Source organism: Eretmochelys imbricata, chromosome 6 (assembly GCF_965152235.1).
Source record: "Eretmochelys imbricata isolate rEreImb1 chromosome 6, rEreImb1.hap1, whole genome shotgun sequence".
Taxonomy (NCBI): Eukaryota; Metazoa; Chordata; order Testudines; family Cheloniidae; genus Eretmochelys; species Eretmochelys imbricata.
Window position 1 is genome coordinate 123,144,523 of NC_135577.1, and position 12,291 is coordinate 123,156,813.

At 40.6% G+C, this 12,291-nt stretch overlaps 1 protein-coding gene across 4 annotated transcripts in view; it reads right to left on the minus strand.

Annotated features, from left to right (window-relative positions):
• The window catches only part of TMEM260 (transmembrane protein 260), a 48,446-nt gene that overhangs the window by 21,526 nt on the left and 14,629 nt on the right, over positions 1–12,291 (minus strand). For all 4 annotated transcript variants that reach the window (XM_077819572.1, XM_077819574.1, XM_077819573.1 and 1 more), the window contains exon 4: positions 235–412. In XM_077819572.1, the coding sequence (XP_077675698.1) occupies positions 235–412 (178 nt within the window). The remainder of the gene's footprint in view (positions 1–234; positions 413–12,291) is intronic.

A 12,291-nucleotide genomic window follows, 5' to 3' on the forward strand; every position in this document is an offset into this window, starting at 1 on the left:
CAACTTAGACCCTTAGTAAGTGGCCGTATTTTTAGGAGCTTGGCACCTACCTAGTGTGGCCAGAGTCTCAGAAGTGCTCAGCACCCAGTCCTCCCATTCAGAACAATAAACGCTTAGCACTTTTGAAGATCTAGCCCTTAATTTTTAAACCAACCAAAATTATTAAAAACAAACAAGCCACACACACAACAAATACATTTAAAATCAATATTCACTTTGATCCAAACAGGTTACCTTTGATCTCTCCTTCGCAGTGGCTGCCTCCTCAAAATGTACAGTAAGCATCATCAGCAGCCCCACAAACAGATTGTTTAAGCTAAAAACCTCTGCTGTGATGGACCACTGCCATGTTAGACGAGAAAATGAAAACACCCCCGCAGCAAGGATTCCTCCAGCATATGAGCCAGAAAGCCTGCAAACACAGATAACATGAAATCTTCTTTTCCAACAAAAAGAGCCTACTTCATTGTCCTTTTTTTTAAACATACTGTAGCAGCAGAAATTATGACTGGCATCCAGCACCCTTCCAAAACATTATATGGTTAATATGTCGCTTATAATAATTTCCTTGCACAAGATTTCACTTAGGAAGGCCAGTTATTAACCATACTGTACACTATGCAAGGTAGTGAATGCACTTCCCTCAATGACCAATGGCTAGCATGCCATACACAATAGTTCTTTCAAGCACAGAGGGTAACTTCTAGTATTCGAGTCAGTTTGGAAACCTTGATGAGAGATGACATAGTGGATCATGGCACACCAAGCCAGAGAGTCATGCTTTCAACCAGATACTCTTAGCTGGAAGATTTTTGAGCGACGGTGCAGTCTTAAATTCATCAAGACGCTGGATAAAAAATGGATTATAGATATTCATGACAGTGGGTATTATAACGCTTTCCTATGGGGGAGCTTTTAGTTTCGTAGGGCGGGGGTGGGAAATGAAACACTGAGGGCGCTAAGAAGGAAAAGTGTACTTTGGAGTTGGGAGTGTGGCCAGGAAAGAGAGGAAACAAGTGTGAATTGCAATGAGGAAGCAAACACAAACACACGAAGCACCCAGCATTTGGACGTTTGCAACCTTTTCTGTCAAACCAAGATCCCACGACGGTAATCACTGCCTTTCTGACTTCCAGACTGGATTACTGCATGCACTTCCCATGAAGCTACATTCCGAGACCACTTGGATGCTCAGCTGTTGCAGAAGGCCCATTAGATGGTATTTAGCCCCAAGAAACATATTCCGTCAATTCTTCAACAAGTACCCTGGCTTCCTCTCCATTCCTGGGCCAGTTTGTTATTTAATTTGATCTATAAAATCCTGAACTATTCAGAATTTGGCTATCTGGGAGACCTGGCCTCTCACTGAGTCATCATGAAAGTGTTGTCGGGTGACGCACTCAAGCTAACAGTCCCTAAGATTTACGGGGTGGCAGCAGGGCATTCTCAGGAGAAGACTCTTGTCCCAGAAATTCACTTTCCGAGCTGGTGTGACTAAGCCAGAGTTTATTGCCTTTCAGAGCATAGTGTAATGCTCATCTCGTTGCTCAGGATTCTGTCAGAGAGGACGGCTGTTAGTTTATTTGGGGGATTGTCATTTCTCTGCCACTCCCACTTATATTTTGTTTTTTAAACTCTCTGCATGTCCCTTGAGATGGGGATTTGGAACATTTGATAAGTTAACAAAAGAAAGAGATTTCACCAAGCTGTACATTGTTGTTAAAGGTTTACTGTAGCCTCTGATACTGACATGGCTTGAATCAAGTCATTGGTTATTCTACCTCAATTGTTTCGCTTGTTAATGACTGCGAAATGCATCGACGCAATGTTTGCTTCCTAAATATTTATTTTAAAATAGTAACATTGAGATGAGTGGGGGGCACCCCCCCTCCATTCCCTAACTGATATAAAAGAGAGGGAGCAGCTGGCAGAACATTCTCTACACAGGCTTCTTTCCTCTCAGATGCTCTCCCTCCCCTGGTCTGAAGCAGCCCAAACCCATTAACCTTAGCGAACGCTGCAAAGCCAAAGGATTTGAGCAGGTTCAGACAGTTGGGGTAGAAGCTTTAAGCCACAATGGACCAATAAAAGATGGGAGGCAGTGTGGTCTAGTGACTAGATCGCTGCACAGGGACTCAGGAGACCTGGGCTCTATTCTTGACTCTGCCACTGGTTTTGGTGGCTGACCTTGGGCAAGTCACATCACCCCACCCCACCTGTGCCTCAGTTTCCCCATCAGAAAAATGGGGATAACAATAGTCACCTCCTGTGTAAAGTGCTTTCAGCCCCATGGATAAAATGTGCCATAACAGCTTGGTATTATCATCTACTCACTGCTGATTGGTTGGAGGGGGGGAAAGAGAAGCACTGTTGTTGCTTTGACTTACTGTGTAACTCTTTTATTGGGTTTTAAATAAATAAGGGCCCTCACAGCTCCTTTCTTCAGCATGGAATCCAAAATCGAAACACAGAAAAGTCCAGATCTGTTTGTTTCATTTAACAATTGCCCCCTTCTCTCCCAGACCACAAGACTCCAGTTAAACAAACTTGAAAAAAATCCAGATTTTGTCCCAAAATAGATTTCATCATAAAATGTGCTCCCGAAGGGGGGATCTCCCCTCCCTGAGAGAAGATACTTCCATGAACGTATCCAGTAAATTGATTCCTGAAATTGGTAGGGAAATAAAATCAGACACTACCATAATTTCGATTTGCAGGGATAGTACAACAAGGCCTTGATCCTGAACCATTGCAATCAACAGGAGCTCTCTCGCTGCTTTCAGTGGATCAGGCTTGAAATGTTTGCAATCGGAACAACTGGTAACATTTAGTGGGAAGGGGAGAGAGCTGGCTCAAAGGGACGATGCAAACTGAATTCAAATCCTTGCTTTGCTCACAGGGGAATGTGAATTTGATCTGACCCAGTATCCCCATCACAACATTACCATGCAACCTGGCATGGCCGCTGAGAGAGGCAGAGAACAGGAATGGAAGCAGGTTGTTTTACACCCCAGGACTGAGAAACACTGGCACAACTGGCTGAAGCTTGCATAATCCTGCTGGCATTGTGCTGGGCTCCTGACAATTAGATCAAACTTCACTGATAGTATTTGCGCTCCTGAAGATTTTACATGCTACCTAATCCATGCAAAGTATTTACTGTAAGAGCCAAATGCAGGGCTTTTTTTGTTTAATACTCAAAATCATTTAAGGGCCAACCTAGTAACACTTTTATTGTGAGTATCACAGCTGCACGGCAGAGCCCCAGTCATGGGCCATGCTTACAACCTCAGCACTACAGATTTGGGCATCAAGCTTCAAAGGGGATATTCTAAAACAGTGGCTCTGAACCTTTCCAGACTACTGTATCCCTTTCTGATTTGTCCTGTGTACCCCCAAGTTTCACCTGACTTAGAAACCACTTGCCTACAAAATCAGACATAAAAATACAAGCGTCACCGCACACTATTACTGAAAAATTGCTGGACTTTCTCATTTTGACCACATAATAATAAAATAAATGGGAATATAAATATTGCACTTACATTTCAGTGTGTAATATACAGAGCAATATAAAGCAATATAAACATTGTCTGTATGAAATGTTAGTTTGTACTGACTTCGCTAGTACTTTTTATGTATCCTGTTGTAAAACTAGGCAAATATCCAGATGAGATGATGTATCCCCCAGAAGATCTCTGTGTACCCCTAGGGTATGCATAGCCCTGGTTGAGAATCTCTGATCTAAAACATAAAAATAAGATTTTATAATCCCACCTTGACAGTGGTTTTTTAAACTAAACTCAGATTGTGACTATGGAGGGTTATACATGCCTCGGGAAGAGAGATGCAGAGCCTGTAAGGAGGCTCTTTCTGGGCTGTAGAAGCTAACGGGAATGGAAATCACAAAGTCCTGAAATAACCCTGATGGCTAGTTAAATGCACTCACCCATTCATGACCCTATTGTGCAAGGTTACCCTGTCACAACTGACGAATGTGGGCATAGCAATCATGCCTCCTTAGAGTGGATGCATGCTCAACCTGGCTCCTTCCAGAGGCATTTTGGAACTGCATTTCACCACCTCTGCAATGCAGGAACGTTTTTATCACATTAGGCTGAGACTGTCAGAGGCCTGAGGGAGTCAGGCACCCAAATCCCAGTGAAAGTCCGTGGAGATGGAGGCTTAACACTGGCCCTTTTGAAAATTACAGGTTTAAAATATTATAACGCTCAGCTCTGATATAGCACTTTTTATCTAGATCTCACAGCACTTCATGAAGGAAGGTCAGTATCACTATAACCATTTTAGTGATGGGAAACAGCAATAGTAGCTGCTGAACTTCCTATGTGCAAGACACTTCTAAATATGTTCCCACGCAGCTCAAAGATGTTCTTGAAGAAAAAGAAAGGTGAATCCATACTAACTAGAAAATAAGTAGATGAATGTGGACACATTTACTTATTGTCTTCCTGGCCACAGAAAATTCAGTGTAGATTTCAAGATGGGTTGGTTGGAACTGGCCATACAATTTGTTGCATACGGTGTTTGTTCGTGTCCTTTGATTGGCTGAGTCTATCTCACGTAACCAGGAGGTGCAGCACAAGCTATCTGAACTGTTTATTTGATGCTGACAGCTATGTCTTTCTATAAAATTCTCATATACATACCCAGGTCTGTACTACTGTGGAACAGTGCCCAGGAAAGTCACTGTGGTAACTATTTTTTTACTTGTCTCTTACAAACTAGGAAGAAAATATCTATTCTGAACATGTAGAAAAGTCCCCTGTGCACAATAGTTGAATCTCAAGGGAAGATATATATGTATTTTAGGGCAAATGCCATCACACCTACAAGACTAACTACTGCACCCTTACCTAAATCACCAAAGTAGTGAAAGCAATTTTAAGGTGAGGTTCCGACTCTGAAAAATAACTCCTTAAACATGGCACTATGGGTTTCCATATCAGGTGTGCTCTGTTTCTAGTTGCCATCCATGCAAACTCGATATGAGTTCCCTTCCTGGGCAAGTTCAGGTTCTGCAGGCCAAATTCTGCTTTCAGGGACACCTAGGTAACTGCACTCTCTTCAGACTATGCACCAGGTAATACCTGTGTAATTCCACTGATTTCAAGTGGTTTGCACAAGTGTAACTGACTGTTGTTTTGTAAACGATCCCGTTGATAATGCACTAGAAAGAGTCTAGAAAAACTGATTTTTGTCACTGAAGTAGGCAGACATGACCTGATACACACAGAGAACTGATCTGTTCAGCAGAAAAGGAGTTTTCTCACACCTTTTGTCTGTCTTGCCCATTTGGGTCCCAGTCCTGCAATGAGGTCCATGTGGGTACACCCTTGCAGAGCTCTATTGATGTCAATGGAGTTCCACACAGGGGCAAGAGGGTCTGCCTACTGTGAGATCTATGCACGATCAGGGTCTTCAGTAGTCAGCTGCTATGTATATAGGAGCACCCAGCACCATGGGGACCTGTTTGGAGCCTCTAGACACTATTATAATACAAAATACAATAAATGATAACAACAACAACAGAAAGGTGCCATTTTACATGATTACTTTTTACAGTGGAACAGCAATTTAAAATCCTTAACAGATAAAATGCAATTCTCTTAGTACTCACAGTAATTAATCATTAAGGTATTCTACCACCAATAATGTAATACAATTGCAGGAGTCCTTTGACAGACACACAAACATGGTACTAAACAAAGTTGAACTCTTCTCTATGAACTTTGACTGTGCAATTCTGATAGACCCATCTGGAAGCACTGACTCACTGGATGTCATCACATGGACGATGGGCAGAAACACCTGGCAAAGGTTTCGGCCCTGAGGACTCCCTGATTTTGCTTTCCTCCCCAAAAACTCAAGTGATGTGGCAGTCAGAGTGGAAGAGGAATGATAAGGGGGAACATTACAGAAATTAAACAAACCAAAGGTAGCGCCTACTCCTCAACCAACCTCCCCACAACCCAATGGGGTTGAAAAAGTTGTAAGAGCAGGAGGTTGTGATCCAGCAACATTGCTAAACAGTGTCTCTACGTACTCTTGGCTGGATCTTTCTAAAATTCTCATTTCTTTCTCCCTCCAAAGAAATAGCCTTCTAAACCACTATAGAATCTTTTCTGAGAATTCAAGCCATAAGATTACCCTGTGCTATACACTTCTGAATGTAAAACAAAGACTGAGACAAATTTCCCATCATATTTATTTACCAATTTATTCTCATTTTATAAGCAATAGGTCCTTCCTTGGAAGAAACTTCAATGCTGTGTTAAAACCTACATGAGATTAAACAATTCCCCGTTTCCAGGTAGACAAAAAAATCTAAAACTTTATTCTATTTTATGGAATAAGACTTAGGCAGTGGCTGTTAAACCCAAATGTTAGAGGCTTATCCTAGATTGTGAAGGGTGGAGCAGGATACTGTCCTTTTTTCCCCTTATCTGAACAGCACCAAGCACAATAAGGCCTTGACCTTTGATTGGGGTCCCTAGCTTTTACTGCAATAAAAACAAAAACAGCTTTTACTTTCTATTCTAAAGTTCATGATTCCTCATTTAGAATAGATTTGATTTTTCCAAAAGCTGAAACAAGCCTTAACATGCTTAGCAGCTTCTAGGATGGATATGATTCTTAGTTCAGAACGTGCCTCAGTATACACGTGGTTAGAAACACAGGATAGCAAAGACCAGGGTAAGGATTCCCATCTGAGACACTAAGCATTAGTGTCCAATGTATCAGTAATACTTTGAAATAAGTGATACCGAAGCAAACCCCATAGGGATTTTATGGGAGGCAATGAAGACTTGATTTTCAAAAGGGATGAGCACCGAACAGCTCCCTAGCCAATCAGCTAGAGACAGACTTGGGAGAGCAAGACTGCTGGAGACAGACGTTTAGAGCATCACACTTGACAAATTCCCTGCCATCGATGCACCTCGGTCCCTCCTGTTCTCCCCTTGTGGCACACAATAGTTTAGTCTCCTCAGGGCTCTAACACTTGGTTTAATTCTGGTTGTTGGTCTGGGTACAGGGGTGGCTGGGTGGTGTTCAGAGGCCTGTGATATACAGCAGGCCAAACTAGATGATCTGATGGTTCCTTCTGGGCTGAAACTCTATGACTAATGAATGCAAAGTAGCACAGACAGAACAGACAGACCCAGGAGATGTGCGTTTAAGTGGCTCTCTATAAGAAATGTTCCTTGCCCACCTCCCTAGATTTATTAGCCTTTTCTCTCCTATTTACCTCTTTCGTTTTTCCTTTCAACCACAAAGGAGCAAGGGCATTCACCTGCAACTCACCTCCATAGAACCACAAAGGGCTGGGGAAATAAGGAGAGAGAGTGGAACCTAAAGGCTTCAAAGCCAAAACTTTTGCCACCACATAACTGCAGCATCTTCCTTTCTGACATTGGTCGCTAATGACCCAAAGGTCTACAGGAGTGTATCATGAGGAAGTTCCCTAATTCTAACAGATGCAAGGCCTGAATATATTAACAGCAGACAATGAGCTTCTCTCCTCAATTAAAATATTTGGACCATCATTCTTTTAATCACCACCTTTCTCTTCAGTGCTTCTTTTTAAAAAAAGGTTTATATTCTTTTCCCAATGATTAGTAAAAATGGAAGCAACTCAAAAGTGCTCACGCTTATTTTAACTACGTTATGTATTTCAATAATAAAATATAAGTACTTTAAAAGCAAATAAAAGTGAAATAAGAGTTTAGAAATTCTTTTCTTTTCGCAATAATAGCAATTATACAAAACCAGCTCTTCTGTTTGAGTGTCTGCTACATGCATCTTCTAACCACATTTACTTTCTGAAAAAAAGCAAGTTTCTACAGCTCTTAGCACTGAATAACCAAAACAGATACTATAGGGAATACTATATTAGACAGCATTCTTCCTTGAGTATCTTCAGTTGAATTGCCACTTAAGTTCTGACCGCAGAATCTATTGCTCAGGAAGAAGTAAAAGGCAGAGAGTACACAGCTTGAGTTTCACATTCCAGGTTGAATCTTCAGGGCTGACACTCAGAAAAAAATATCTTTTGACATATAAATAACACAAATGAAAGAGAAGCACAATGACACTTTTGTAGTCACTTTAACTATAATCACAGGTTTTAAAACGAAAAGTTTTCCATAACATAACTTAGCACTGAAAAAAACATAATTACCATAAATTAGAGAAATAAGAAATTAAAATTTAGTCTGAGTGATCTGTCATCAGAATTTGTTATTGTTATTCAATGGGGCTTGTGGGGGGTGTTGTGGCAGTAGTGATGGTTGTTTTTAGTTTTTGTTTTGTTTTCTTGATTGTCCACATTAAATACCCTTAAACTTGTCCAACCCACAGAACAATTTTCAGCCAGGTCAACAATATAAAGGATCACCAAAAGAGACTCTATGGTACTGAATTCCTTCCCCCCTTCCTGATCCAATGCTTGATTCAGCAAGGTCAAAGGAAGAACCACTTCAAGCTGGCAGAGCACACAGCTAGCAGCAAAGGTTAACATCGCAAAACAGATGAACCAACTCTTACAGAGTTTCCTCACTGCCCTCCACATACCCTCTACTTCTTTATCTTGTAAGGCTGCTGGTCACTGGAGGGGTGGAAAGGACTTCTTTGTATTCAACCAAGAACCTCAGACCCCCAACCATTTCTGTTATTTTTGTTGCGGGCAGCACTAGTATAATGGTGATAGATAGATAGGACTGGACAATGAACTCCTCTATTTAGAACAGGTAAAAATAAGGGCGGTGGCATTGTAAGTTTCTCAGCATTGCGCTAACATTTCTCGTCTCCAGAGATGAGCAGGTAGTTTAATCCCGACACGAATTCAAACCTTAGCATCTGCTGACACTGCCAATAAAAATACCGTGATGGTGGTTTTCAACCTGTGACACATTAACGACAGCCACTGCCTCAGAGAGTAAATCATAATGTAGGACCTAAGGGACAGATTAATGTCCTCAATATGCACAAGAGACACCCACTGACAGCACTAGGAACTCCGGGTGGAATCCTGGCCCCAGTGAATGAGAGTTTTGTCAGCAGGGTCAGGATTTCACCTTCCGTGCACCAATCAAGGGAAATTCAGTTCCCAAAACAACACTCAACTCAGGTTATTTCCATTATTGGCCATCAAAAGGAAAAGTACAGCTATTTTAAAAGCAGACACACAAACCCTAATGGACAGCGTATGCCCAAAAGGCATTGCCCCACTTGAGACAATAGCTTATGACATGAAGAGTGATAAGAGAGGAGTCTTACACACAGCATCCCCAACTTCCTTGTGTCCATGTAACTAACTGGTGCTTAAAGCCAGTTAACCTGTCCTCTCCAAAACAATCTGATTAGCTTGCCTGCTGGGCTACTCCGTGCAAAATGTTGTAAAATACACAGCTAATAGCTTTGAGTTGCAATAATGGAAAACAGTTGGGTAAACTCAATGGTTGGTCCTACTCCAACTTAAAAATGGCCAGACCAAGCTCAACATTTGTAATAAAAAAGACAAGACACCCTGGGACTAGAGTATTTTATTCCAATTTCTTAGAATCTAAAGTCGTCAGGGCAGAGAGCAGGTCTTTGGAGATGTTTGTACAATGGGGGTCAGATATTATGGTGGAGACACTTGTGTGCTGAAGTGACAGGGGCAATATAAATTCCTAGATTAGGGGTTTGCAAACTTTTCCATAACGGAACCTATCAACCAAACCCTCATCCCTATCTAACAATATCTGACGGGCAGGGTGGTTATGGTAGAACGCCCATGACCTAGATAGGTGGGAAGTATCTTCTAGCTGCTACCGCAACATGAATATTCAACAAGAACTTTCAGCCTGAAATGAATGTTTTTAACGCAGGTATGTCTACATACCATGGAAGACAAGCCTTTATTATGCAAATCTTAACAGAAAATTAGTTTTAGTTATGTCAATGGGCTTTATTGTACTATTCGTAGAGAGAGGATGAGACAAACCGCTACTACCATAGGCCCTGATCCTGCAATTGCATTGTCACTGGGACTCTGCAGGGGCAGAATGATCTGCCTGTATGGATCTGATCACAGGATTGTGGCCTGAGGGGCCCGATCTCGCAGACTTTTGTAATCAGTAGTAAATGGTTGCAGATCAGGCCTACAGGTAAGGACTAGTTTGCACTAAACTGTTCATATCCCAAGGACTTTAATTCAGAAAAAGTCTTTGAAGTATATAATTATTAACACAAAAATACCTGTTTATTACAGCTATAAACTTTCAAAGAAGTAAGGCAGATGAATGCTTAAAATCAATGGCTTGACACAAACTATACTGAAGCAACTTAATGAGCAGCATTAACCAAAACAGTACAATACTCTGCACATATGCTGAACTTCATAAAGAAAAATATTTCACCGTTAATAGCTTTCTATTATACAAGTTATAAGAACAGTATTTCAAGTCACTAAAATTCAGAGGGGAATTGCTTTCTTTATGTCTTTGTAAACAGCAAGGGCATATTAGTTATGATCTATTATTTGATTAATAAATTTTTAAAAAAATCTTTAGAAAATGTACATTTATCACTGCAACCACAATAAGTGGTGTCTGGTTCCAATGGCAGAAACTCTGTAGGAAACAGATTTAGCAATTTAAATGTTTTATAAGTTTTTGTAATTGAAGAAACTTTTCATAATCTGACATTTGTTAAAACCACTTATTAGAAATTATGCAGCACAGTAGCTGTGGAAATATGAGCTCGCTTCACAATTATAAAGTCAGCCTATGTAGCCCTTTCCTATTGTATGAAGTGGCATAAACCCCACGGCGGCCTATCAGCTAACTGGCAGGCAGGGGGCTGCTCTATTCAAAGTGAGAGATACAAGCTGCAGGGCAAAAACCTGGCAGCTCCCATCTGACCCCACAATCCCCTACTGGTGACAGCTCCAAGCTCCATAGCAAATTAGGCCTTCTCATATTACAATTGGAGAAGACAGATTCCATTAGCAGTATCTGAAATTGAGTGGAGAGCTGCACTGTTATCAGACTTGACTCATAAGCACTGCTATTAATCAGAGCTATGATAGCATTTATATATTTCAAGCTATCTGCTGCCGCTGTGATATTCTGCTACAAAGGGTTGATGGGACTTAGGAAAGTGAACAATAGAGCTTTCTGGGAAAAGCAGAGTAAATCAAGAAAGTCTATGACTTCCGCACATTCTGAAGGGATTGCGGTTTACATAAATTTTCTCCCAATTGGAGATTGAGCTCTTCCTCATCTTACACATGGGATTTAGTTGTCACTCAATGGTAACAGCTGTGAAAAGGTGAAGCGGCCCACCGCTCAGAATATTGCCTTCGCTTTTAAAGCAATTAACCCATGAACAGGAGGATACCTGGTGATATCAAAGGGATTAAGCTAGGCAGTGCATTATTAACATTTCCTTGAACTAATTCTAACTCTGACTAGCTGTCAGAAAAGACTCTTCAGTCTTTAAAAAAAAAAAAAAAAAAAAGGAGTTTTGCCCTGCTTTTTTCTTCAGAACGAAGCACAGCTATTTGAGCCTAATGTGCCTACTTTATAACAAAATGCAAATGAACAAATCGGTTAATGTCCTTAAACAGCCTGAACTCAATGCAATTTTATAACAAGTATGAGAAAAAAATATATGATCAATTAGCCAGGGGTCATGGTAGATAGTCTTCTAAAAGGAAATTAATACTTGAGTACTTTCCATTCTACTATCCCTATTAAAACTCGGTAACTACTTGTTACTTATGCATAGCTGCTTTGGAAATTGTGAAGATCTTCATATTATGCTACAATATCAATGATCTAAAATAATCTCTAATCTGGAAAATCCAAATATACCTTAGTCAGAAGATTCCTCATTCTCTAAGGTACTGTATTTTAATTTTCTGTTCTTTGCTGAATACGTCAGTGGTCAAGAGTGTAACAATTGAAAAAAATTAGGCTTTCTGACTTACTCCAGATTAATAAACTAAATTTCTGCATTATAGCTGTGGAATATTTAAAGTCGCCCCGGATCCCTATACTACCTGTAATGGAAACGTTGATAAGTCAATTTGTCTGAAAATGAACATAATCAAAATGTAAATGTGTAAAATGCTCTAAAATATAATTTCATCAGCTCAGTGTACTGAGGGTCAATGTAGTAAAGGAACCTTTATCTCTCTACTGTGTATGGCTGCTTAGTTTCTATGCTTTTGGGTTAACTTTGACGTGCAATAAGGGTACACTTCTCTCTTACACTTAGGTC